The sequence below is a fragment of the Oryctolagus cuniculus genome, chromosome 10, assembly GCF_964237555.1.
Source record: "Oryctolagus cuniculus chromosome 10, mOryCun1.1, whole genome shotgun sequence".
In the NCBI taxonomy this organism is placed as follows: domain Eukaryota; kingdom Metazoa; phylum Chordata; class Mammalia; order Lagomorpha; family Leporidae; genus Oryctolagus; species Oryctolagus cuniculus.
The window spans coordinates 85,519,382-85,547,054 of NC_091441.1; the positions used below are offsets into that span (position 1 = coordinate 85,519,382).

The window sequence follows — 27,673 nt, forward strand, 5'->3', positions numbered from 1 at the left end:
AGTGCCAAAGATATGGAGGCAGAAAGACCTGTTGAGAGCTTGACTTATGTGTCTTCACCCTGACCAGGTCGGTTTCCTCAGTTTTGTCATCTGCAAAATGGGGGTAACAAACCTTCTAGAACTGTGGTGAAGATTAAGTAAGATTATGCATGTGTACTGTAGCTCTGCCTATATTGTTGTGGAAGGTAGGGATGGTACTTCCTGTGACATGGTATCTTTTCATATAAGCTCCCAGAGACTATGCCGTGAGAAATGCATTTCCTTTCTCTGTGCTGCACTTCAGCCCATGCCACGTCCATAGCATGGGAGAGATTGGGAGGTGGTCTCTACTCTTTCGAGATTGTTCCCGGCGCTCGGACTCAAGCCGGGACGTTCACTGCCAGCAGCGTGGTCTGCAGAGGGCATTCCCCTGGACCTCCTGCCTCGCACGTTACCCCGTGACAAAGACCCTCACACCACATCCTTTATCTCAACCCTGGCTATCACCATCATCCTCCGTGCTTCTGCCTTGTTCCTTTCGGGAGAGAGGAGGGAGCTTTGGAAAATGAATGAGAAGGTGTGGTAGGGGTGCCACAGCTTCCCTTCCCCTAGTCTAGCCTGAGGAGCAGTGCCAATTCCACCAAGACCGTGTGAAAACACCTTAGAGGAAGAGGCTGACAGCATATCTCAAAGGCGTTCAGAGAGCACAGGTGAAGGTGGGCACATCTGTATGCACCTGTTCCCCTTCAATGCAGCAGTGCAGGCTCCGCCCCCTTCCCGTCCTCAGAGCTCACCTCCTGGGATTAAGCTCAGCTGTTCCCCTGCGTGCAGTCTGCCATCTGAAAAGTAATGAGACCTGCACTCTATGCCTGTTTGCCTCCCCCCAGCAAAGTCCCCGTAAGTTAGTGTGTAAGTGATAAAGGAGTCTCTCTCTGCTTCCCAGCTGCGCGATTCCTTGCTCCGTCAGTTATCATCTCGTTGAAGAAAGGAGAGTTAGGGATGGGGGTGGGGCATGGAAAAGCTGCCCCACACAAGAAGTCAGTGCTTGACCCCCAGCTGTTGGTGGTAGGAGTTTACCACTCGAGAGGTGGGACTGAGGTTCAGCTGATGTCTCTCTCTGCCTGACAGTGCGGAGGCCAGATCAACGGTGGGGACATCGCCGTGTTCGCGTCGCGCGCGGGCCATGGCGTTTGCTGGCACCCACCCTGCTTCATCTGCACCGTTTGCCAAGAGCTCCTGGTGGACTTGATCTACTTCTACCAAGACGGAAAGATCTACTGCGGCAGGCACCACGCAGAGTGCCTGAAGCCACGCTGCGCCGCTTGTGACGAGGTCAGAGCATACTCCAGGGGGCTTGCAGGCCTGCCTGTCACCCCTCACCTGTGCCATGGTCATTATGTTGTCTGCTGGCTTCTGCCCAGAAGGAAACCCCAGGCCATTTCCACTCTCTTCTGTTAACCCTTTCCAGGGGGAAGCCCCACCCAGCCCTGCTGGCTGGAACATGTAGACTGTGGCCCACTTCTTACTGCCTGTGCAGTCTCATAGCCTCCCACTGGGAAGGCATTTTCTGTAGCCAGGCAGATTCCTGAGTGGGATGCAACCGGCTGCAGGTCAGTTCAGAATTTTTAAAAATAGGCATTGCACGGTGATAGATTGCAGCTCATGTCCCCAGGAGGCAGCCGCAGGAGTGAGTGCCACCTACGACTTAAAATGCAGCAGGCCCTCATTTCGCTCAGTGACAAAGGACCTAGGTGCTGGTGAGATAATATCACCTGGGGCCTTCCTACCCATCCCATTTGGGTGACCACACTTGTGATGTCTACAAGACACTGAAACCACGTGGCAGCTCAGTGGTCAGCGTGTGGGAACCCTGCCGTTAAGTGACACTTGGCAGTGGTTCCATTTCCCAAGTTCAGTGGGACAGGTTGGTTATGGAAGAGGAGAAAATGAGGAGCATTCTTGGACTCCCTGACGGTTTACAGACAATCTGAGTGGAAAATCAAGAGGCAGGCCGATGGCTACTCCACCGTGAGTTCTAGGAGGGATTTGAATTGGCTTCGCTGGGGAAGAATGCAAGATAGAACCCACAGCCCCTGCCTGGTTTTCTTCCCCATTGTACCTGCAGAATAGAACAGAAAACCGGGCTTAGCTTTGAAAGTTGCAGAAGGAAGAACGTTCTAAGCCTGAGCACTTTGGTGGGAGCAATTTGGGGAAGGTATTGAGCAAGGATTTCCTCCTGTGCAGTGGAGTTTTGGGGGCTCGTCTGGCCTTATAAGGAACAGTGTAGAGGTGACACTTCTCTTTCTCAGTTACGGTCCACCAGTGCATGGTGGTTTCATTTCTGTCTGACTAACCGTCTGTGAGAGAGTCGCCCTTTCAGGAAGAGGTTGATCAGACTTAGCCAACTTGGAGTCTAAGGCTAATTATGTTGTAGAGAGAACTTCTAGGAAGATAACAGGAAAACGGAACTCAGGTCCGACTCTGTTACTCTGATGGCAGCCGTGTTAACTCATGCCTCAGTTTCCCTATCCAGAAATCAGGGCATAGAGCTGTGCTCTCTAATAGCAAATAGAATGTGATGGGTGGAGTGAGTGTGCTTGGAATTTTTTGGGTATTGACATAGAACTGGAATAGCATGAAAGATCACTCTTTTAAGGTGTACAGTTTGAGGTTTTTAGCACCCAGGAGCCCCCCTTGTTTGTGGGAGATACATTCTAAGACCTCAATGGAAGCCGGCGCCGTGGCTCAATAGGCTAATCCTCCACCTTGCGGCGCCGGCACACCGGGTTCTAGTCCCGGTTGGGGCGCCGGATTCTGTCCCGGTTGCCCCTCTTCCAGGCCAGCTCTCTGCTATGGCCAGGGAGTGCAGTGGAGGATGGCCCAGGTGCTTGGGCCCTGCACCCCATGGGAGACCAGGAAAAGCACCTGGCTCCTGGCTCCTGCCAGGATCAGCGCGGTGCGCCGGCTGCAGCGGCGGCCATTGGAGGGTGAACCAACGGCAAAGGAAGACCTTTCTCTCTCTGTCTCTCTCTCTCACTGTCCACTCTGCCTGTCAAAAAAAAAAAAAAAAAAAAGACCTCAATGGATGTCCAAAACCACTAACAATGCTGAGCCCCATATATACTAATTTTTTCCTATACCAATATAGCCATGATGAAGTTTAATTTAAAAATTAGGCACAGTAAGAAATTAACAGTAGTAACCAATAATGAAGTAGAACAATTACACCAATGGAATGTAATGAAACTTAGGTGAATTAAGTCTTTTGCTCTTAAAGGAGTCCCCACAAATATTAATCTTTTTAGACCACAGTTGGAACCACAGGAAACAAACCACAGAGAACAAAACCATGGGTAAAGGCGGGGGGGGGGGGGGGAGGGGAAGGCCACCATATTCTCTGTGTTTTACAACCATCACTCCTATCAAATTTCACATCATCTCTGTTGACCACAAAGGAATTCAGTATCCGCTAGCAATGCCATCCCTTTTTCTCTCACCCCTGCCCCTTGTCAGCCATTTATCTACATGCCCTCTTTGTGAGTTAGCATAGTCTAGATATTTCATAGAAAGAAAACCAGGCCAGGTGACCATTTGTGTCCGACTTTTTTCACTTAGTGTGATGTTGTCAAGGCTAATCCGTATTATAGTATATATTAGTACTTTCATCCTTTTCAGGGCTGGATAATATTCCATCGCATGTATGTATCACATTTTGTTTGGACATTTAGTAATAATGGGCATTTGAATTGTTTCTACTTGTTGGAATTATGATCAATGCTCTTATGAACATTCATATACAAGTTATTTGAAGATTTATTTACTTGAGAGGTAGAGTTATAGACAGAGAGAGGGAGAGACAGAAAGGACTTCCATCTGTTGGTTCACTCCCCAAATGGCCACAATGGCTAGAGCTGGGCCTGTCCAAAGCCAGGAGCCAGGAGCTTCCTCTGGGTCCCCCACACAGGTGCAGGGGCCCAAGCACTTGGGCCATCTTCTGTTGATTTCCTAGGCCATAGCAAAGAATTGGATCAGAATAGGAGCAGCCAGGACTCAAATTGGCACCCCTATGGGATGCCAGCATAGCAGGCAGAAACTTAGCCCACCACGCCACAATAGTGGTCCCCATATACAAATTTTTATGTACACTTCTTATTTTTAATTGTCTGGAACTAAAATTACATGTATCTATATACATACATACAGTTCACTGAGTCATATGCTAATTCTAAGCTTAACTTTTTAAAGGAATATGAAACTGTCTCTTAATACAGCTGTACCATTTTACGTTCCCCTGCCAATGAGTGATGATTCCATTCTGTGCACATACTTGCTAACGTTTGTTATTGTCTTTTTATTATAGTTATGTGAGTGGATATGAAATCACATCACACTGAAGTTTTGATTCACATTTTAGTACCAGCTAGTAATGCCGAGAGTCTTTTTATGTGTTCATTGTCTATTTATACATGCTGCTTTGTGAAAGTATATCTATTTAAATCCTTTGCCTCTTTTTGATTGGATTATTTTTCATTGATCTTTGAGTTAATTGTGCGAGTTGTTTACATATTCTCAATACTGGTCCCTTATCATAGATGTGATTCGCAAATATCTTCTCACAGTCTGTGATTGTATTTTCACTTCCTTGATGATGTCCTTTGAAGCATGAATGTATTTACTTTTGATGAGGTTTGCTTTATTTTTCTTTTGTTGTTTATGTCTTTAGTCATAGCCAAGAAACCATTGCCTAGTCGAAGGGCTAAAGATTTACACTTACGTTTTCTTCTGAGAATTGTATAGTTTTGTTGCTTTTACATTTAAGTCTTTGAACCATTTTGAGTGAATTTTTTAAAAATGTTTTATTCATTTATTTGAGAGGTAGAGTTACAGACAGTGAGAGGGAGAGACAGAGAGGAAGGTCTTCCTTCCGCTGGTTCACTCCCCAAATGGCCACAATGGCCGGAGCTGTCCCGATCCAAAGCCAGGAGCCAGGAACTTCTTCCAGGTCTCCTAAACAGGGACAGGGGCCCAAGCACTTAGGCCATCTTCTGCTGCTTTCCCAGGCCATAACAGAGAGCTGGATCGGAAGTGGAGCAGCCAAGGCTTGAACTAGCACCCATATGGGATGCCAGCACTGCAGGCAGCAGCTTTGCCCACTACACCCAGTGCCAGCCGCCTGAGTTAATTGTTTATACATGGTGTGAGATAGGAGTTCACATTCATCTTTTATGTAAGGCTGTCCATTCATCCCAGTCCTATGTGTTGAAGAGACCATTTCCCCGGGGGGTTTGCCGTGTTCCCCTTTTGGACATCCATTGACCATATATGTATGGGTTTATTTCTGGATCCTCAATTCCATTCTGTTCATTTATATGTGCATCGTTGTACAAGTACCAGACCAACTTCTTAACTGTAGCTGGATGGTAAATTTTTGCTTGGAAATTTTTTTAAAAATTTAAGTCTGTGCTTTGAAATTTCAGTCAGCTCTGTTGTCAGGGGTCCAAACTCAGGTGTTTCTGAGGGCTGGGCGGTACTGTGAATGAGTTGGCCCACCGGAAGGCAGTGTGGAGTGGTGAAGAACAGGGGAAAGCGGAGAACTTGCCACTTCCCGTGGAAGCAGCAGCCCCTCTTGGCTGGAGGTTCTTTTTGCTGTGGAGGAGTATGTACTGAGCATGGCCATGTGTTCTGTTTTCAAAAGAGAAATCAGGACTTCTGACATTGCCCATTTTTTTAATAGTACCACGGACAGGCCAGATCATTGGGGTGCCAGTTCAAATCCCAGTGCTCTGCTTCCAATCCAGCTCCCCACTAATGCACCTAGGAAGTGGCTGATGTTGGCTTGACTACTTGAACCCCTGTCACTCCCATGGGAGACCCCAGATGGAGTTCCTAGCTCCTTACTCTGGCCTTGCTTAGCCCAAGCTGTTGTGATTTGGGAAGTAAACCAGTAGATGGAAGATTTCTCTCTCTCTCTCTCTCTCTCTCTCTTTCTCAGAAAAGATGTGTACGTCCAGTGTGCCTGTAAAGTCTAAGGCCGTCACTATTTGATCCTGCTGTTTATCTTCAAGGTTGATCATGCTTTCTCTTACTGAACTGTGATGGAGTTCACCGTTGGCCAGGCCAGAAATCATGTTGAACTATACTTTAGGCAAATTGCTGTGTGGGAGCTGACACTCGTGTAGATATTAAAGAATAAGCCTAAACATGGAGATTTTTGTTTAATGATTGGTGAGGAAGACCTGTTTTCTGACCCTTTGGTTGGGGGCTCCTGTAGATTTTCCCTTTCAAAGTGTGGGGCCAGGGTTTGGGGTGTCTCAAATACTGACCATTGGCTTCCTGTCTCCAGATCATCTTTGCAGACGAGTGTACGGAAGCTGAGGGGCGGCACTGGCACATGAAACACTTCTGCTGCTTTGAGTGTGAGACGGTCCTGGGCGGCCAGCGCTACATCATGAAGGAGGGAAGGCCCTACTGTTGCCACTGCTTCGAGTCCTTGTATGCGGAATATTGTGACACCTGTGCCCAGCATATAGGTGAGGCAACCCTTGGCACTCAGCTCCATCCTTCTGTGACGGCATCTTCTTTGTATCTGTGCTAGTAGAATCCCTTTGGTTACAAGTAATGCATATCCAACTCTTACCTGTTTAAATGAAAAACGGAATTCCTTGACTCATGCATGGTACTGGAAAAGCTGAGGAGTATGATGGCTTCAGGTAGGGATAGATCAAGGTTTCAACCACAGTTTGCTTTTCCCATATATCCCAGCTTACCTTGCCTTCTGTTGGTATTCTGTAGGAGTGAGTCATCTTTGCATGGTGACCAAGAAGATTCCCAAGTTATAAAATGTTTATTTTTTTTAAAGATTTATTTAAAAGGCAGATTTACAGAGAGGGAGCTGGAGAGACAGAGAGAGGCACTTTGCATTTCTGGTTCACTCCCCAAGTGGCTGCAACAGCCAGGGCTGGGCCAGGCCAAAGCCAGGAGCCTGGAACTCTATCTAGGTCTCCTGCGTAGGTGGCAAGGGTCCAAACCCAAGGGATGTCGTCTGGTGCTCTCACAGGCACATTAGCAGGGAGCTGGCTTTGAAGTGAAGCCACCAGAACTGGAATCAGCACCCATATGGGATGCCCATGTCATAGGTGGTGGCTTAACCTGCTGCACCACAATGCTGGCCCTGTATGCGTTCTTAATAATTGCATTCTTGTGGTTGGTACTTGGTGCAGCAGTTAGAATGCAGCTTGGATGCCCATAACCCCTAATAAATTGCTTGGGTTTGAGTCCCAGATCCTCTCTGATTCCAGCTTCCTGCTAGTACCCACTCTGAGAGACACCAGATGATGGCTTGAGTAACTGGGCCCCTGCCACCACATGGCAGACCCAGATGGAATTCTCAGTTCTTGACTTTGGCCTGGCCCGGCTCTGGCTGATGGGGGCATTTGGGAAGTGAACCAGCAGATGGGAGCTTTCTGTCTGTCTGTCTGTCTGCCTGCCTTTCAAATAAATAAAGTATATGTTTTAAAAAACAGCATTCTCAAAAGGAGAGGGACAATGTTCGACGTTCCAGGTGAGTTCCTACAAATAAGACTCCCAGCAGCCCTGCCCTAGGGGTGGGTCCACTTCTGAGGTAGGACTGTGTGCTGCAAAGGCAGACTCCCGAGGGCTGGCAGGGAGCCTCAGAAGGAAAATAGGAAGGAAATATAAATAGATTCTTCCACAGCCTCCTTGGGAAAAATCAGGGCTCTGCAGAAGGAGGGACCGTGGCAGTCCTCTTGGGAGGGAGGGCTAGTCAAGGAAACCAAGTGGCTTCTGGCAGGCGTGGCTTTGAAAATTAAAAAAAAAAAAAAAAAAAAAAAAAAAAAATCAGCGAAAATGAACCCAGCCAAATCCGAATGAAGAGAACCTCAAATAGCTCATGAGCTATAAACTGCACACACAGGCAGCAGTCCAGGGTGGTGAGAATCGTCTTCCCTTGGCAAATTCACTAATGTGTGCAGCCCTTCTGCACTGCTCCAGATGACACCACCGCACTGTGCCTTCTCTGTTCACCTTGCTGCTCCTGGCACCTTAGCAGTGAGCTGCTCCCTAAAAGAAAATGGGCACCGATGCAACGTGTGTGAGACCACAGCCTGATCTTCCTGGGGCTTGTGCCACTCCAAGAACTTTCTTCAGAGACTGCTAGCATCTCATTTGTAGTGGGGAGAGGTGAAGAGCATCTCTCTGAGAGCCCATTTTGCCTAAAACGTTTTGTTGGGGGCCAAAAGGAAGGGTCTTTGTCTGCCTGGTCCATCAGAAGTGATGCATCCACATGGAAAATTCACTGGTATTGGGAGAGCGTTGTGCACAGATAGAATTCCCAGCTTTGCAGCCAACACACCTCCTGTCCGCTCAGCCCTGATTCTGGTGTTGGGTGGGCCTGCCATGAAGGGTGCAGGTGCAGCCCTGCTGGGTACAGCTGCATGAACTCCTGGGGGCTTTTGCGTGATGATACATTCCCCTGCCCCGAACCCTCAAAACCCTAGCATCTCACAGCCGGATGCTTGCAGGGAGAACCCAAAGAGCTTTCATTTCTCATGAGATCCAAACAGTCAGATACACTGTCCTTTGTGCTACAGGCTAGGAAACAGCTCAGCTCAGATAGAGGTCTGTGTCTCTGAGGCCAGAAAGGCAGGAGGGACTCGGTCTGGGAAAGGGGTGCACCTGGGGGCTGACCCAGGCTTGTCTACTTGTAGCTTCCATTCTGGAAAAAAGGGTTCGCTGTAATGAACAGGGCTGGGTGTGCAGAAACCGAACCCATGGCAACAGTTGCCACTCCCCTTAGCATTTCTGTCTCTTTCCATGCAAGCAGAAAACCTCTCCAGAAACTTCCCTGTGGAATTGTCACTCGGCAGCTCGGGAGAGGAGAGACGTGCTTGTTGATTGCAAGGCACTCTTGCAATGGCCCTCAGTCGTCCCCTGTCTCTCCGCCTTCAGCTTCCAGGGCTTTTATGGGCATTTCCTTCTCCCTTCCTCTTAGATCCATAAAAAGGCATCTGTGCTTTACCAGAAGAGGGAAGCACCACGGCCCGCTGTGTTCTTGCTGCTGTCATTAACATGCTGTTCCTGATGCTTTGCATTTAGTCCATTTCCCTGTACGATGTAACATCCTCACAACAGCAGGTGTCCGTCCGTCACTGGGTGTTTCACCTCTGACCATCCTGTGCAAATATCCCCTATGTATCCAGCCGCTCGGAGCGGCCCCTGCATCAGGCGGCCGTTGCTAGGGCAACGGTCCTTGCCTGCACACAGCAGAATAAACAGTGGGACGCACAGAGCGGGCTGTGGCGGCAGTGGATTCCTCCAGCCTCGGAGAAGTGCTTAAAGGGCTTAGAGGGGGAATAAAAGGGGAGCGCTTAGATGTTGGACGGCAGAGCCCTTTTCCAGATGTTTCAAGTTCAGGAGCAGTTCAGAGGACCATCTGACATCGCTGATGTTTATCAAGGACCCCATCCCGCTGCCTGCTGGGCCACTTGCTACCACGCCTCCCCCACCCTGGCCCCCATCCCCAGGAACTTGGCCTTGGGTGTGCTGCCCTGCAGAGGCACAGAGGAACAGCTAGGGGAGGGCAGGCCAGACGAGCTGGACTTCCTGTGGCCCAGTAGCCCTGTGCAGCTGGCTGGGATGCTGTGCCGAGTAGCTGCTCACAGTCAGGGACCTAGGGCAGCCAGGGACGCTGGCACCAGCCATCTGGAGTCTTGGCACAGGAGATAGGGAGCAGAGAGGAGGAGATGAAGGCAGAGGGGAGGAGGATGGTTCAGGCAGCCTCAGAGTTTGTTCTTGGACTGCTCATGGGCAAAGAGGAAGAGAGACTTCCAGCCCCAATAAGAATAGTTAGCAGGCCTGAGTGTAGCTCAGTAATCCCCACAGCAACCCATGAGTCCTGTTAGCCCCTTTGTACTGCCAGGAAGACTGAGGCACCGAGAGATGAAGCCTGCGGTTGCAATATGAGGAAGCACAGAGACCAGCTCTGGGGCCAGGAAGGTGGCTCTGGTGCCTTGACAGCCAGCCCGAACGAGATGGAGCCGGCATTGGAATCTGCATGGGTCTCAGTTCTGTCACCTCTCTCTCAGCGAGTGCACAGTTGTGTGTCCCTGTGCTTTGTGCTGCTGCCCAGCGGCCTGGGGAGGAAGTGGCTATGATGTCACAGCTCCGAGTTGTCTGTGTCGAGCTGAGCTGGTCTTTCCTCATGCCAGCTGGGAGCGCTGGTGTGGAAAGGACCAGAGGGACAGTGTCCCTCTCACTTGGTCTTGGGACTGCTCTGGTCCCTCTCAGAGTCCCCTGTTAGCTCCTGGGGCCAGGTTCCCAGATGAAGAAAGATCTCCCGCTCCCCCTTAGTGTGGAGAGGAGCTCATAAAGGAAGAGTTTAGCGCCTTTCCCTGCCTGGCCGCAGTGACACTAAACTCAGCAGGGGAGAGATCAAGGACGGCCCAGTGGCTTTTGTGCATTGTGTCTTTGGTTCTTATGTTTCCCGTTTGCCCTCAGTGCCCTGCTCTTTCCAGATCAGTCTCTAGAAGCTGCTCCTTGAAGGTCCAGGCTCAGGAACTCCCAGTCCCAAAGGGTGGAGGCTTACCCTGGTACCACCTGTTATCCGAGTATGTCGCCCTGGGAGTCATGTGGAAGGAAGGGCAGTGAGCCTCCCTTCCCCCAGGATCTCCCCATGGCGGGGGTCCCAGCAGCTCCAGGCTTCCACTCTGCCTGTGTCACCAGTGCTGTAGAAAGGGAGCCTGCTATGTCCCTGCGTCCTGCAAACGTCTCAGGTGACCTCACAGTGCCCTGGTGCAGCTCACATGCCCACTGGGCTGGGCCCTAGGCTTTCTCACGGGCCAGTGTTGGATCTGGATGAGGCTTCAGCCTCGCCCCAAGCTCCCAGCCCCAGGATGGCAGGGAGATGGTTTCCCCTGAGCAGCAGAAGCTCTGGGACCAGAGGAGGGTGGAAGAGATGAGAAACCAGCACAGTGGGGGCTGGGAGAGGATCCCGCAGGGCACAGGGGGGCAAGCCTGTAAACTTGGTGCTTTGCTGTCATGTTGGAGCCAGTGCCTGCTTTCCTGGCACCTTCTCCCCATGTCCTCACACACTGGGAATGGTGAGCATGGTCCTGGCCCCTCTGACGAGGCCACTGTCCCATGCATGAGTCCTAGCATCTAACTGTCACCTAAGAAGGTCCCACCTGTTCATACCATCACCCAGGTGCTGTGGGTGTCATGTCCTAATGCTAGCAGCCCCTTAGCCTCTTCCCTGTCTTGTTTCCCAGGCATCGACCAAGGCCAGATGACCTATGATGGCCAGCACTGGCACGCCACCGAGACCTGTTTCTGCTGTGCCCACTGCAAGAAATCCCTCCTGGGGCGGCCGTTCCTCCCGAAGCAGGGCCAGATATTCTGCTCCCGGGCCTGCAGTGCCGGGGAGGATCCCAACGGCTCCGACTCTTCCGACTCGGCCTTTCAGAATGCCCGTGCCAAGGAGTCCCGCCGCAGTGCCAAGATCGGCAAGAACAAGGGCAAGACGGAGGAGGCCATGCTGAACCAGCACAGCCAGCTGCAGGTGACTTCCAACCGGCTGTCGGCGGATGTGGACCCCCTGTCCCTGCAGATGGACCTCCTCAGCCTGTCCAGCCAGACGCCCAGCCTCAACCGGGACCCCATCTGGAGGAGCCGGGACGAGCCCTACCATTATGGGAGCAAGATGGAGCAGAACCAGTCCCAGAGTCCTTTGCAGCTTCTCAGCCAGTGCAACATCAGAACTTCGTACAGCCCAGGGGGGCAAGGGGCGGGGGCCCAGCCCGACATGTGGGCCAAGCACTTCAGCAACCCCAAGAGGAGCTCGTCCTTGGCCATGAAAGGGCACGGAGGCAGCTTCATCAAGGAGTGCAGGGAGGACTACTACCCCGGAAGGCTGAGGTCCCAGGAGAGCTACAGCGACATGTCCAGCCAGAGCTTCAGCGAAACCCGCGGCAACATCCAAGTCCCCAAGTATGAGGAGGAGGAGGAGGAGGAGGAGGAAGGGGGCATGTCCACCCAGCAGTGTCGGACCCGGCATCCAATCAGCTCCCTGAAATACACGGAGGAGATGACTCCCACGGAGCAGACGCCTCGAGGCTCCATGGAGTCGTTGGCCCTGTCTAATGCGACAGGTAGGTTCTGGTCACCTGGGAAGCAAAAGGCAAGGGGTGGTCTCTGGGGGACCGGATGCTGGTCCTCAACATGTCGTTGTCATGTGTCCACCCGGCTGCCAAGGGAGGCGATCCCGAGTGTCAGATGGCTTCTGTGTCTGGTGGCTTTGGCTGCCCTGGATGTGCTAAGGCAGGGAGCCCAGTGAGGATGAGGTCTTGCCTGGAGGTCACCTCAGCTGCATCCTCCAGGGACACTGGAGGATGCCTTGCCCCGAAGTCGGTTTTATCTTGGGACAGAGGTGCTGTGTTTTGTGCTACCATTGTCAACCAGTCGCTGGCTTTGGGCCGCTCGGCAGCAACAGGGAAGCAAGGTTGTGGATAGGGGCTGGGGTCCCAGCAGCTCCAAGTGCAAGCTGCAGAGGGCAGCTGAGAGCTCGTGGTAGTACTCACAAATCCGGGGGCCTGCGGGGACACCAGGGCATCCACGACAGCTTTCAAGACCATGCTGAACCCCAGGTTCTCCCAGGGAGCTGCTCTGAAGGTATAGATGAAGATACCAGAAATGCATGGCTCGGGCCAGGTGTCTGAGGCAGCCGCTTGAGATGTTCACATACCCTATTGGAGTGCCTGGGTTGCAGTCCCAGCTTCACATCTGATTCCAGCGTCCTGCTATGTGCATCCTGGTATGCCTACCAGGTGATGACTGAAGCACTTGAGTACTTGGGAAATCGGGATTGTGTTCCTGGCCCCTGGCTGTGGCCTGGCCCAGACCCAGCTGTTGAAGACATTTGGGAAGTGAACTAGAAGGCGAGAGCATGCTCTCTCTCTCTGTCTCTCTGTCTGCCTTTCATATATGTATATATGGGTGCAAATGGAGAGAGAGAGAGAGAGAGAGACAAGCTCATGTGTGCTCTCGGCAGCCCATACGTGCTCTGTCCATCTGGTTCGTGAGCCTGTGGAGCCTGCGTAGATGTGGAATCTGAGGACTGCAGCTCACCACCAGTTGCATCCCATCCACCGTGAAGGCGGTGCTTACATGGAAGGTCCTTAGAAACCCTTAGGGCAGTTCCCCATGGCTACGGGTTCATCCCGCTGATCAGGATGGAAAGAGGTCCGGATGTAGTAGAGCTCCCGTGGGGAGTCACAGTGTGTGCTGTGCGTCCGTCGTCCTCAGCAGCACCAGACATGAGCCACAGTGGACTGCAAGCAAAAGCAAAGTGGTCCTGCACTCCTGAAAGCTTGAGAGAGGGTACTCCAAGATGCGCTCAGTGCATCTGCCCGTTGAAGGGGAGGGTACCAGTGCAGGGAGACACAGGTTTCCTCCGTAGGGCAGGGACCCTGTTCTCAAAGGTATCTGGATGGATATTCTGATCAACTTGTGTGTGCCAGCGTCAGAAATGGACAGCCACTGTCCAGCCACCAGTTGTCACCTGCAGAGATGTATGTTTATTCAACTCACAGTCACGTAGGTCTTCCCCGGCACCGCACACTAATCCCAGCATTTTACAAACATTAGTGTGCTTCCTAGAATCGTCCCAGCACTGGGAGGGAGCTGTATTATCATAGTTCTCATTTCAGAGTTGAAAAAACCTGAATGACAGAAAAGTTAAGGGATGCACCCAAAGTCACCCAGCATTGAAGTGATAGAGCAGGGACTTGAACCGGTGAGCTGCCCTCTGACCCAGGCTGCAACTGATTAGAAGCCCCATCTTTTCAAGTCTTCCAGTTCTTCCAGAAGAGTTGAAAACATGGATTTTTTTTTTTTAAGCGGGAAATCCATTTAAACTCTGTGCTAGACAGACACAACATGTGTCTGGACTGTAGGATGTCCCTCCCGTGCGTTTCACCTTTTGTCCCTTCAAATGCTTTCACATCTGTGTTCCCGTTTGTCCCAGAGGACAAGAAGCAGATACTCATCCCCCTGTATTGCAGATGGAAGGGAGAATGAGGCCTCGGTGACTAAGCGCCCTCCCGAATGTCGTGGAAGTAAGCAATTAGTGCAGAGTGATGACTGCCTGGCTTCCAGCCCAGGTTATGTTAGTCTCCAAAGATTTATGTGCTATAATTATTTAAGAGGCCAGCAGATAAATATGCAGTTGAGTGTCTAAAGCAGAGTTTCTCAAAGCTAGACCACCTGTGTAAGGATCGTTGGGGTGCTTGATTCCAACGGGGGCTCCTGGACCTTGCCCTGTGCTCTCTGCACCAGAACTCTACAGAGATGGGGCCCTGGAACCTGCATTTTAACCATCTCTCTATTGCTGCTGGCGTGCACCGTGGACGAAAACCCGTGTTGCTGGGTTTGCAGTTCTGTTTTGTCCTCATGCTGTGCCCTGTGTAGAACTCAGGAGGGCTCGGGGTTAGGGCCTGTAGGGAAGCCCAGTGAGGAAGGCTATCCACCCCCCGTTCCTACAGAAGAGCCCATAAGAAATTCTCCCCATGGTTTTCTAGGGCTCCTTGCACAAAGCCTGTGGTGCTATCTGTCTCAGACGTTTGGGAAGCAACCCCAAACGGTGTTGGACAAACCCAAGGGGAAAGTCCTGTGGTCAGCCCTGTCTGATAGGCTCATCAGTAGTCACAGGTGGCTGTGGACGTTGAAGGAGATGAAAATGAACCGAAATGAATCTTGGAGGCCAAGATCGTCCAGCAGCAGCCCTGGGCGGAAGCATCCGCCCCCTGGAGTTTTCACTAATGCAGGTTCTAGTAGCCTCATGGGGCCCCAGCACTGTTGGACTGGGCAGGTGGCGGAACTGAGCTGATGGTAGGAGCTCACTTTTTTTTTTTTTTTTTTTGCCTCTCGTGAGTCCTAGTTTCCCAGATCCTCACTCAGCTAATGGTTAGAAGAAGTGGCTCGGAAGCCATCCTCCCTGGATCCAAATCCACTATCATGGAGCAGTTGAAAAAGCTGCTTAAATGCTATTCGAGTCCATGTCCTCATCTATGGAATTTAGTGACTTGGTAGAGTGTTTCTGAGATTTAAGAGATAAAGGCCTTTCAGCTCATTAATATGCTGACACATAGGATCTTCTGCAGTGGTTGGCTAATCCTTTTAGTTTTATTAATTTTTTCTCCTCCTAAACACAAGGAATCCTAGTTTGGGTCCCTAAGTATGTTTTCGCCACTAATTTCTCCCAGTGTCTACCTGCTGTTCAGGTTTGCATTTTATTTTATTGTTAAGATTGGTTGATTGATTTGAAAGGTGCTGAGAGAGAGAAAGAGAGAGAGGAATCTTGCTTGGTTCACTCCCTAAAATGCCCCCACTTGCCAAGACTGGGCCAGGCTGAACCCTAGAGCCTGGAATGTCATTCAGGGCTCCCACATGAATGGCAGGAACCCAAGTACTTGGGCCATCATCTGCTGCCTCCCAAGCATGTTAGTAGGGAGCTGGAGACAAGACCCAATGCTAGGCACAACAGAACAGGATGCTGGTATCCCAAGCAGTGACTTCACCCACTGCATCCTACACCCACCCCCAGGTTTGCATTTTAATTTTGAAAATACCTATGTGGGCTTTTCTGCCTTTACCAGCAAGAGGAGAGTGTGAGAAACAGGGAATTGAGCCCATTCATTTGTGCCTTTTGTTTTCCATGGAGCATTCCCATCCGACCAGTGACCAATGCTTGTGGCTGGCATCCCATGGACAGCTTCAGCAGTCCTCACTGGAGCAGATCCTAACCAGTCTTCCCCATCCTCCACCGCTGCTACTCACACAAGGACACAGTGTTCATTAAGCTTGGGTAGCCAGTGTGTCCCTGCCCTCACTGTGCGTCTTGCTAGCAATTGCGTCATCTTTTGAGAAGTCGGGGTTCTGAACTGGCTGTGTGTATCTTTAAATCCTAGAATGGCAGTCAGTGAGTAAGAGGGACGTGTCACAAAAGGCTTAGTCAGACTACCTTGATCCTGCAGCTGAAGCTAGATTTCAGGATAATGCGTTTGGTTTTCTTCCCTGCTCGGTAACTTACGTTGTCATCTGAGTCTGCAGTGTTTAATCTGGCACGCAGCGTGAGCTTGTTGTGGGCAGCAATTTTCCTTAGAACAGATCTGGAAAAACAGATAGCTCCGGTGGTTTGCCAGCCTCGGATCTGGGCTCTGGCACCTCCCGGTTTGTTTAGAACTGGGAGTGTCCAGGCCCCTCACGGGAAACACAATCCACCCCTTATGCTCACCCCGAGTGAATCAGACGGGCACAGTCACCACTGACACCACCACAGTGTGGGAGCCTTGCAGGAGCTGTTTAACCCTGCCCTTCCCGAAATGTGCATGCGAAGTACTTTACAGCCTGCGTGATCAGAGGCAGGGAAATAGCAATACGCGACATCAAGAACTAACCTCAATGTGTATCAGGTCCTAAATATGGTTGTAAGCACTTTGCATTTACCAGCTCACTTAAGCCTCACCACAACCCTGGGAGGTGGATACAGCTGTTCCCATTGTACAGATGATAGAAGTGAGGCACAGAGAAGCTGAGTAGTTTCAGACCACACCACTTGGAAGCAGAGGAGCAGGATTCAAACTCAAGCATCATGGCTCTGAGCCTAGGCCCTTCACCCCTTACTGTGGTAAATGTGAGTACTGCTGATGTCTCTAAGTGGTGACCGTCACAGTAGACCACTGACGACCCGACATGCTTATGGCTTCGCGCATAGCGTCTCTTTGGAAACCCTCACAACCCTCGGGGATAAGTTGCATGATTATACCCATTTTGCAGATGAATATGCTGAGGTTCATAGAAGTTGTGACCTCTCTATGGTTGCCACACATGGTCGGGACTTGGACTATGTATGATAGACCAGGAAGCCCATGATGTACAAGAGGGACCTTCAGAAAGTTCATGGAAAATGAATAATATGCAAAAGAGATATGGATTTCAGTATATTTGCACCAAAATAAATTTTCCATTCTGTTTTTTTTTTCTTCTTTTTTAAAGTTTATTTTTATTTACTTGAAAGACAGAGTTACAGAGAGAGGTAAAGACAGAGAGGGAGGTCTTCCATCCGCTGGTTCACTCCCCAGATGGCAGCAATGGCCAGAGCTGAGCTGATCCGAAGCCAGGAGCCAGGAGCGTCTTCCAGGTATCCCACACAGGTGCAGGGGCCCAAGGACTTGGACCATCTTCTAATGCTTTCTCAGGCCATAGCAGAGAGCTGGATGGGAAGTGGAGCAGCCAGGACACGAATCGGCACCCATATGGGATGCCAGTGCTGCAGCCTGGGGCTTAACCCGCTGCACTACAGCACCGGCCCCTCCATTCCATTTTTCAGTGGACTTTTTGAAGTGCCCAGGCAGGGTCACAGTCACTCTCTGAGCTGCACGGTGGCTGTATCTGAAAGGGCAAGGATTCCCTGTCCTGTTGCAGCCATGTGACCATGGCAATGCTGGAGGGACACGGGAGAGCATAAGTGGGAAAGAGCTGGATGACAGGAGGCAGAGGTGGCCGTCGGAGGCTGTGTGTGAAGGCCAGAGTTAGGGAAGACAGGGAGACAAGTGCAGAGTTCCCAGGGCAAGAGGCGGCAGCAGGTAGAGAGATCCGGACCGCAGCTGCAGGCCAGGCCTCAGGGCTCAGGTCACCCACTGGAAGCAGGTACCTGAGGCTGCTTCAGACACTTGGTGGGAAAATGGCATTAAAAGCTAAGTTTATTTTGGTGCAAAAAAATTTTTTTGAAATCCATGCCTAGTTTTTCCATAACATGGAGTATTTTGTTGAAGACTCCTTGTATGGGTAGATCTCAAAAACGTTTGCACCAAAGTTATCTTAGCTTTTAATCTGATTTTCCATGAATGCTCCAAAGTACCTTGTGTGGTAGAGTTGGAACCAAGATTGGTTGTCTTCGGCAGGGGCCACATTACAGGACAACAGGCAAAGGTGAGCCGGTCCCTGGTGAGGGACCCTGGTGTGAGGGAGTGAGTCTGGGAATATGGTTGTTCCAAGCGGCTCAGCCAGCTTCCGTCAGGGGAGGGTTGGGATGGCGAGAGCTGGGATCTGCAGGAAGGGAGTCAAGCTGTAGAGACTTGACTTCTGTCCAGTCATTTGTATTCATTTATTCATTCAGTGGAATTGACTGGAGTGCCTGCCCTGTGATTTACAGCAGATGAATGAGAGCCAGCGCCTTATGAATGGGAATTAAATGAGTTAATCCATATCAGTAATTTAGAACAGTGCCAACACTTCCTAAGTGCTCCCTGAATATTAGCGGCTAATAGTGCTATTAGTAGGTTCCAAAGCCTGTGCAAGGTCAGGGGAAGCAGTGCTCAGCCTGAACATAGACCTTGCTCTCTCGTACCTCACCTTCCAGTGGAGTTGATAGAGTATAGCCATCCATTGTTGGTGTAAAATTCATCTGTGGGAACCACAGGGCTTGAAGGGTATACCAAGAAGGACATAGGTGAGTCAGGGAGGTTGGAGAGGACATCCAGCAAAAGTGGTGTGTACAAGATAAACAATGGGCGTTCCAGACAGCAGACACAGTGTGTTCAAAGGTCCTGTGGTAGGAATATGCCTAGCAAGTGCAAAGAGCTGAATGATGTCCTGTAACTGGCTGGACTACAGAGAGTGATGAGCCTGGGAAGGAAGGCAAAGGCCGGATGCTTCAGAGCCATTCTTTGTTGTGTTCTTTAAGATTTATCCATTCATTTGAAAGGCAGAGTTACAAAGCGAGAGGGAGAGAGACATCTTGCATCTGCTGGTTCGCTCCCCAGATGGCTGCAGTGGCCAGGACTGGGCCATGCCAAAGCCAAGAGCCCAGAACTCCATTCAGGTCTCCCACTTGGGTGGCAGGGACCCAAGCAATTGGGCCATCCTCCACTGCTTTCCCAGGCACCTTAGCAGGGAAGTGGATTGGAAGTGGAGCAGCTGGGACTTGAGCCAGCACTCACATGGGATGTTGGCGTCACAGGTGATGGTTTAACCTGCTGCGTCACAGTGCTGATCCCCACTTAGGGTTGTTGTAAGGGTTTAGGCTTTTCCACTAAGAGCACTGGAAAAACTCTTAAAACATCAAGCTAAGCAAAGCAGGAGGTGACATGAACTGGTTTGCAGTTTGAAAAGGTGGCTCCAGCTGCTGTGTGGGGATTTGACTGGAAGAAGACAGATGATGGTTCAGAGAGGCCTCTTAAGAGGTGCCTCAGACTCCAGGCCAGACAGGAGGAAGAGGCTACAGCAGCCCTGGGTGTAAACAGGGGGAAGACCAGACTATGAGCATGGGAATGACATTGACTTTGGAGAAGAAATGAATAAAGGTTTACAGCGTCCCTGGGGGCAGGTATCTGGGAGACAGAGAAAGATAGATTTGGGGGAGAGGGGAGGGAGGACTAGAACTGAGTCAGTTCTGCCCCCCTCTGTGATTTTTGACTCAGGCCAGCACCCGTGGAAGGCACACGTGTCGTTGGCATGGGTGTGAGGACACGCAGCGGGCAGAGGCGCCTCGAAGGGCTTCCAGCTCTCTTTGATCACTGTAGCGTTGCCGTGGCAAGTCCACACCTTCAGCACACATCACCTACACACCCAGGCAAGGGACGTGTGCTTGTGCAACAGCGAGGCATGCTGATTGCTCTGGGGAGTGGAAGGGGGTGGGGAGTGGGCTGACTTCTCAGCCTTGCTGGCACAGTGGAGAGGGATGAGCAGCCGACAGTGTGAGGACCCGAAGGGACAACCGAGGCGGCTCCCTTTCCCAGGAATGTCTGCCATGGTTTGAATCCTTGTAATGCAAAACCTTTCTATATTTAATTTGGGGAAGGAGACTTTCTCCCGTTCTCCTGCATAACTTGGATCTGCATGCTCTAACTCAATTTCTTTATTTAAATAGTTGGGTAAAGCCTCCTAACCATCTGGCGCCTGTGCTTAAGTGGCCACACCTCAGACATGCTCGTGAATCGTGTGGCCCAGATCTTTCTGAGCATGCCAAGCACGACGGGAGATGTGTGCTCAAGCCTGGCCTTCATCCTGTCCAGCGGCCAGCAGGCTGGGGCTATGCTTGGAAAGCCTCGGGGTTGTCTTTGTTCCCTGGTGTTACACACCCCTTTGTTAGGACTCAGCATCCCAGCTCCACTGGTGCAAAGAAACAAAAGTAAAAACTTGGGAGGAATCAAATAACTGCAGAGCTGCTAGATTTTAAGTTGCAGGGGCCCAAGTTATGTCATCAGGACTTGGGTTGCTTCCTGGGTCTCAGTGCTGGTTTCCTCCATGCAGACTCTGTTCTCAAGCAGGGTCTTGCCAGGAATAGCAAAGGTGACCCAGCAAAGTAGCACCAGGGAAGGGGGACAGGATCTCTCTCTGTCCTCTGTCTCTCTCTCGCTCTCTCGCTCTCTGTTTTATTTGAAAGGTAGGCCTGGAGACAGAGAGATCTTCCATCTGTCTTTTCTGTCCTCAAATGCCCACAACTGCTCTTTCCTGATAGTGTCCCCCAGAGGTTTAAATGTTACTTGCTTGACGTTGGTCACCTAACAGTTCTGTTTTTTTATGTAATTTTTATTAGTTTGTAAGGCAGGGACATAGAGACCTCCCATTGGCTGTTTGGCTCATACCTGCAGTAGGCAGAGCTGGGACAAGCCAAGGAACTCCATCCAGCAGCTTAGAACTCCATCCAGGTCTCCCCCATGAGTGGCAGGGACCCAACTTGAGCCATCACATGCCGGCCTCTGAGGGTGCGCATTAGCAGGAAGCTGGATTGGAAGTGGAGTAGCCGGGATTCTAATCAAACACTGGGATTCTAACCGAACACTCGGATAAGAGATGTGTATGACCCAGGCTGTGTCTTCAGTGCTACACCAAATGCCTACCCCATCCTAACTCTTCTTACACTAACCCCTGTGGCCAGAGGGAAGGACTGCTCTGACAAAGTCACACCTGAGTCTTGTGCCCGGCCCAGGAACTAGGCAAGGAGGTCAGAACTGCAGGAATGAGAACGCGGTTTGAGGGAGTCTCGAAGGGAAATCAAGGTCATGTTCTCGTAGGCAGAGGGGTTGTGCAGCAGGCAGCGAAATTCACAGGCTCTGCTGCAGCCTTGCAGGTCTCCCACCCACCGGGGCTGCCCTGGTCCGGTCCCCGCACCCAGATGCCCCGCCTTACGGATTTGACATTGAACATTCATTTTGTGTTTTAGCTGTGGTTCTCCGGAGACAAAACTCTAGTCTTGGGGACAGGTACGGTTGTGTGGTAGTAGTAGTATGGGAGTTTCAGGCCAGTGGAAAGGTGTTTTGGAGGGGTGACTGGACGGAACCCACCTCCCGATGCAGTGGGGAGGATGGATCTGTGCTGCACCTTCCAGCTACTCCACGGGGCGGCTTCCCCGCCGGCCCACAAGGAAGCCAGGCCCCCTCATTGGGATCTGATGGCTCTGAAAGCCACTGTGGGTCACAGACCGGGGACCAGACAAAAAGCGACAGAGTGAAGTCGTGGGGGAATCTGCTCCTTGATTCTGTTTCAGAGTCAGTTTCCTGGTGTGGGGAGAAGCAGAGGACGTTCCCAGAGCCAGGGAGCAGCAGGCAGAGAGGAGAAGCCAGCCCAAAGCAGCCAGTGCACCTCGGCTGTGTGTCATGGCCTCTCTGAGGTTTTCTGGGTCCCAGAAAAATGTTTCCAGTGCCCTGGTTTTTAATAACTGCTCGCCAGGCTTATTTATAACATCCTGGGTGTGGGCAATCATCTATGCCCAGAGTAAGGAACCAGAGCTGCTGACAGGAGAGAAAAGATTGCTGATTTTATTCATTTTGTTACTGAAAATGCGGCCCTGGGAGAAATGGATCCAGTGTGGAAGCGGCGTTGCGTTGTTGAGGTGTGGGGGAGGGGCAGTGATGTGCTGTTTAGACTGATCGCAGATCTTTACAGCCAGTTTGGCAAGAATAGTTGAACATTTCTCTTGGAACTTTTGGAAGCTGGGAATCTCCCCCAAGGAAATGAGATAGCTGCTGTTTGTTTGAGGGTGGCTTCGAGGCCTGGGTTTTCTGATTGATTGATTTAAATGTGGACAGTGAGGAAAATGTGAGAGAGAACAAATGAAGAAAAAAGTGAATTTAACCACTTTACTGGTGTTGGTACTTCAGTGCATTTTTTTAAGATTCCATTTATTTATTTGAAAGGTAGAGTTAGAGAGCGAGACCTTCCATCCACTGATGTACTTCCCCAGATGGCGGCAGCAGCCAGGGTTGGGCCAGGCTGAAGCCAGCAGCCTGGAACTCTGTCCAGGTCTCCCGTATGGGTGGCAGGGGCCCGAGCCCTTAGGCCATCTTGTGCTGCTTTCCCAGGTGTGTTAGCAGGGAGCTGGATTGGAAGTGGAGCAGCCAGGATGTGAGCAGGCACTCATGTGGGATGTCAGCGTTGGTGGCAGCGGGTTAATTGGCTACGCCACAACTACAGTCCCTTGGTGAATTTTCAAGATGTTCCCCTATACAATGAGGCATTACTTTTTCCTAACTTGGTTGTATATATACTGAATATTTTGTTCTGAATTTCTGCATTTATATTCTGTCATGACATTTTTTTCGTTTACATGATTATTTCATAGGCATCATTTTGAATGACTGCATTAACATTGTGTTTCCTGGTTATTACTGCATCTCCGGAATAGACTGTTCAGGCAGTTTTCAAAATGATTCATACTTAAAGCTTGATTTTCTTTGACTTCCATCAAGAAAGTATACTTTTTGAGCCTCCTTTCTCTTGTATGCATAAACCTTTTAAATATCTTGACTCTAGGCCAAGTGAAAAGCCTTGAAAAGCAGCATTAGCATTACCTCCTCACAGGGTCCTGATGGTGACTCTGCCCTGGTCAGCACCTGTCTGAGCCTCCCCTCCTGTGCCCATACACAAAGTCCCTCACAGAGCAAGGGAAAACTAGTGTGATTCAAGCGCTCCTTCCAGGGCTAGCACTGTGGTACAGCAACTTGAATTGCCGCTTAGGACAGCCACATCCTGTATCCCAGTGCCCATTTGAGTTCCAACTACTCTGCTTCCAATCCAGCTCCTTGCTAATGAATCTGGGGAAGCAGCAGATGATCCATCAAGTACTTGAGTCCCTACCAGCCATGTGGGAGACATGGCCAGAATCCTGGCTTTGGCCTGGCCCCAGCCCTGGCTATAAGAGGCACTTGGGGAGGGAACCAGTGGATGAGATCCCCACCCCCCACCATCCTTTCAAGCCCCACCCTTCCTCTCTGTCACTCTTCCTTTCAAGGAGATGAAAATAAATTAACTTTTTTTTTTTTTTTTTTTTTTTTTTTTTTTTTTTTTTTGGCAGGCAGAGTGGACAGTGAGAGAGAGAGACAGAGAGAAAGGTCTTCCTTTGCCGTTGGTTCACCCTCCAATGGCTGCCGCGGCCAGCGCACTGCAACCGGCGCACCGCGCTGATCCGATGGCAGGAGCCAGGAGCCAGGTGCTTTTCCTGGTCTCCCATGGGGTGCAGGGCCCAAGCACCTGGGCCATCCTCCACTGCACTCCCTGGCCACAGCAGAGGGCTGGCCTGGAAGAGGGGCAACCGGGACAGAATCCGGCGCCCCGACCGGGACTAGAACCCGGTGTGCCAGCGCCGCTAGGCGGAGGATTAGCCTAGTGAGCCGCGGCGCCGGCCATAAATTAACATTTTTTTCAACCCCTACTTCTAGTACAGGCAACCTGGAACCAAATTTGGGGAGCACGTTTCTCCACATCAACTCTCAACCATTGCCTCCGTCCATCACGGTAGCCCCGGTTTCACCCCTGTTATGAGTCTGTTCATCTGGAATGCTTGTCAGTCATGCATCCTTTGGGCCCCACTCCAGTCCTGCACGCAGAATCTTTCAAGAGTCAGCATCTTTAACATGTGTCCCCAGAGAATGCACAGGGTCTGGGGACCAGTGACCAAAGAAATGCAAACTGTCTGTCTTAGTTCTGGCTGATCGACCAGTCTCACCAGCTATGGTTAGAGCTTGCGTCTTTCCTACAGTGCCCCTTCGCATCTTCCCTTAGCCCTGAGGCCAGCCCCCTGTGGAGACAAAAGAAAAACTCAATTATGCTTGTCCTCAAAAGTTCTGAAGACATCCCTGACATCAAATAACTCTTGGTGCAGTGAATAGCATCTTAGTGAATTGAGAGCACATTATCTAAAGCATATGGATGAGCCTTAAATACATGGCATGGATTAAATATGAAAGAGGGTAATTCTTGCCAAGAGCATTTGATGGCTTGGGTATTGTCACTGAATGCATCAGAAAAAGTGAACAGCAGAGCACTCTAATCTCCACATAGGGCGGCTCTCAGCTCGAGAATCAGCAGGAAAAATCAAAACACCATGAGACCGAAGTTTTTTAGGAACTGAAGGTTGGTTGGCTTGTTTAACCTAGAATAATTCTCACCAGCCCTCCCTGGTTTTCTACCTTGGCAGTCGGGCAGCTGAATGTATGTGTGTGTATATATTGTGTGCACACAGGCACGTGCATTTATGCGTGTGTGTGTGTGTGTGTGTGTGTGTGTGGATCGCCAACATGTGTGCATGCATGTGTGCACAGCTTGCATGTGTGTGGGTATGTGTGTACCCAGCCCTGTTCTGCCAGGCATCTCCTACCTGCCCACCCCAAATCAAAATTACAACATATTTCTGGGAGGCAGCTGTTACAAATCAGCCTGAGCAAACAGGCAGGCCACCATTTAGAAGATAAAGTCTGTGTCTTCCACCACAAAATTACTAAGAAAAAGCTTAGTGTTTGCTTTGGTACAAAAAGTTACAACCACTTAAAAATGTCATGCTGAATTCCTCACCCACTTAGCTAAAGCAGGCCTGTTTCTCCCAGTCTTTGTCTATGTTTCCAGAAAATAGCCTTTCTCAACTCTTGGCTACCCAAGGGTATGGAGTTCCAACTTACAGATTATCCAGCTCCTGTCTCCTCTTTTCTCTCTTATTTTTACCCTGCACCAGGAATGAAAGCAAAAAGTCAAGTCATTTTGCTTCCTGCCCCACGGAACATGGAGTGTACATGTGTGCATTTCTGTTCACTGGGCCTTCAGAGCGAATCTGTAACTCTGAACTGTGCTAGGTCTGTAGGACTCTTGCCTCTTGGAGTCCCTGGTCCAGCCCGATGCAGGCTGCCTCTCTGCGGGTGTCATCAGTACAGGGGTTTCTGAATCGAACCCTGTGCTGGTCCTCGAGATCCCCGGAGGTGACTCTCCACTGCCTAGCAGAATGTAGTCTCTACCTGGCCGGGATTCCTTATCCTGGCTGGGGCAGTGTGCCCCAAGGCTGCCTTTTAAATCAAAGATGCCAAGTTTAAAAGGCAGAATAGGGGCTGGCGCTGTGGCGTGGTGGGTTGCGGTGCCGGCATCTCCTGTGGATGCCGGTTCAAGTCCTGGCTGCTCCACTTCCCATCCAGCTCTCTGCTATGGCCTGGGAAAGCAGTAGAAAATGGCCCAAGTCCTTGGGCCCCCGCCATTCAGTGTAGGAGACCCAGAAGAAGCTTCTGGCTCCTGGCTATGCCCTGGCCCAGCTCTGGCCATTGTGGCATTTGAACCAGCAGATGGAAGATCTCTCTGTCACTGACTCTTCCTCCCTCTCTCTCTCTCTAACTCTGCTTTTAAAATAAATAAATAAATCTTTAAAAATAAATAAATAAAAATGAAAGGCAGAACAGTCCAGTTCAGACTTGACTTGTGCCTTTTTCTTGAACATAGATTAAACTCATAGCTGAAAATGGGAGAAGAGAACAGACAAGAATAAGTCATCTTTATTTATTTCTCTTTGGATGCTGAGACCCATGTAAAGAGATCAGGGCAAGGATTTGCTTTCCCTGAGCTGCACACTGTCTACAAGCACTGCCCCTGTGGGAGCAGAGAGAACCCCATCAGTGGCTACCAACAAAGTGGATGGGGATTGCAAGGGAGAGGATTTTTTGCACCCAGGGGCAGTTGGCAAGGTCAGAGGCCACAGTAGGGGTGTAGGCTGTTACTGACTTCCAGTGAGTGGAGGTTAGGGTTGCTGCTGTGTTCCGTACAGAGCACAGAATAGTGCCTCTCTCTGCCCCAACCAAGAAAGAACTGGCCTGCTCCATCGTCCAGCAGTTACCAAGACTGACAAGGCCTGACCTCAAGCTGGGCCAGTTCCCTGGGAATCACAGTCCTTCTGAGGCAAAGCCAAGGAATGCGTGATGTCACGCAAAGGGGCTTCCACAGCTGGCCACTTCAGAGCCCCCTCTGCAGGCGCAAGAGCCCTTTCTGCCTCACGGTCTGGCCCCAACTGCAGTGTGCACTTGGGGTTTCATGTTCAAGGGTCAAAGTGACGCAGGTGAAGTGCCACCAGCTCTCTAGCTGTGTGACCTCAGGCACATGGCTTAACTCTCCCCATCCCTCGAGGTGCACACATGAAGCACCTTGCATCCCTGGCCAGGCACATGGCAAACTCAACACTAGAGAGTCACTGTTATTTTAACCATTAGGCACCCCAGGGTGCCGACCTCCTGCAGCCTTCCTTTTAATTTTGTCTCAGCCCATTGCTCCCTTAACAGGGATTCAGTATAATAGGAAAGGGTGGAAAACAAGGGAATCAGTGGTTCTCTGTGTAAGGTTTGGCCATTCCACAACTGTCAATGATGCAAACAGACCCATGCTGAACCCCGCGACAGCCCTGGGCCTTTGCTGCCTGGGTTGTCAAGAGCTCCTGTAGCCAGAAATCCTGACTCTGATACCCAGCCTCATCGGAGCTAAAAGAGGTTACCAGAGTTGTGGTCTAATTATGCCCATGTAACACCTATTACTGCTAATGGAGCCCGGCCTCCCCGTGCGGGAAAGCAGGCTGTTGGCTCACCAGCTCGGCTTGCCTGCACGGATTCCCCCTCCCCCCTGTATCAATTAGCTTCTCAGAGAATTCCCATTTGCCACAGCTTAGAGGAGTTAATTTGTTCTTTGAGTCTGTGGATGACAAACAGGCTGGGCTTTGGGCCTGGAGCAAGGAAGACAATGGGGAACGTACAACAATGGAAGTTTTCCATTGAGATCATTATCAGCTCCAGATGCAAGCCCGGCCAGGCCCTTGGCTGCAGCTCTGTTTCAAGTTCTGGCTCCTCTACAAGGAGACCAATTCCGGCGTGGCCTGAGCCTCCCTCGCACCGAGCTCCCCTGGACACAAGCCACATCTCACCATCCCTGAGTGTACCATGACCTGTAGCGTACTACGTCTTGTGTCACCTGAGCATCAGCCTCTGTGGCTCTCTTCCTGCCACAGGGTCAGCACTGCCCACGAAGCAGGTGGCTTCCTCATTTGCTCTCTGCCTTCGGAAGCTGCTGATGGCCTGGCTTTAGGGGTTAGGGCCATCTGGGTGACACACCTTTTCCTGGCATGCCTGGATGGAGCACATATCAGATCTGGGTGTGTGTTTTATTCCACACTTCTTTGGCGCCCCAGAGCTGGTACGATTTAAGTTTTGGGTTTTTTGTTTGTTTGTTTTTTACAGGCAGAGTTAGTGAGAGAGAGAGAGAGAGAGAGAAAGGTCTTCCTTCCGCGATTTAAGTTTAAACCCTCTCCATGGGTTGGAAGAACACCATCCCCTGCCCAACTTGCAGTGTCTCCCAGCAGCTGAATTTGGAGTCTTCCTGGGAGCAC

The 27,673-nt window shown here is 50.7% G+C and overlaps 1 protein-coding gene across 4 annotated transcripts in view; it reads left to right on the forward strand.

The window, feature by feature from the left end:
* Window positions 1-27,673, forward strand: part of PRICKLE2 (prickle planar cell polarity protein 2) — a 368,375-nt gene that overhangs the window by 310,228 nt on the left and 30,474 nt on the right. For all 4 annotated transcript variants that reach the window (XM_002713291.5, XM_008260882.4, XM_008260884.4 and 1 more), the window contains 3 exons: window positions 1,108-1,311; window positions 6,323-6,509; window positions 11,265-12,143. In XM_002713291.5, coding sequence (XP_002713337.2) covers window positions 1,108-1,311; window positions 6,323-6,509; window positions 11,265-12,143 — 1,270 coding nt within the window. The remainder of the gene's footprint in view (window positions 1-1,107; window positions 1,312-6,322; window positions 6,510-11,264; window positions 12,144-27,673) is intronic.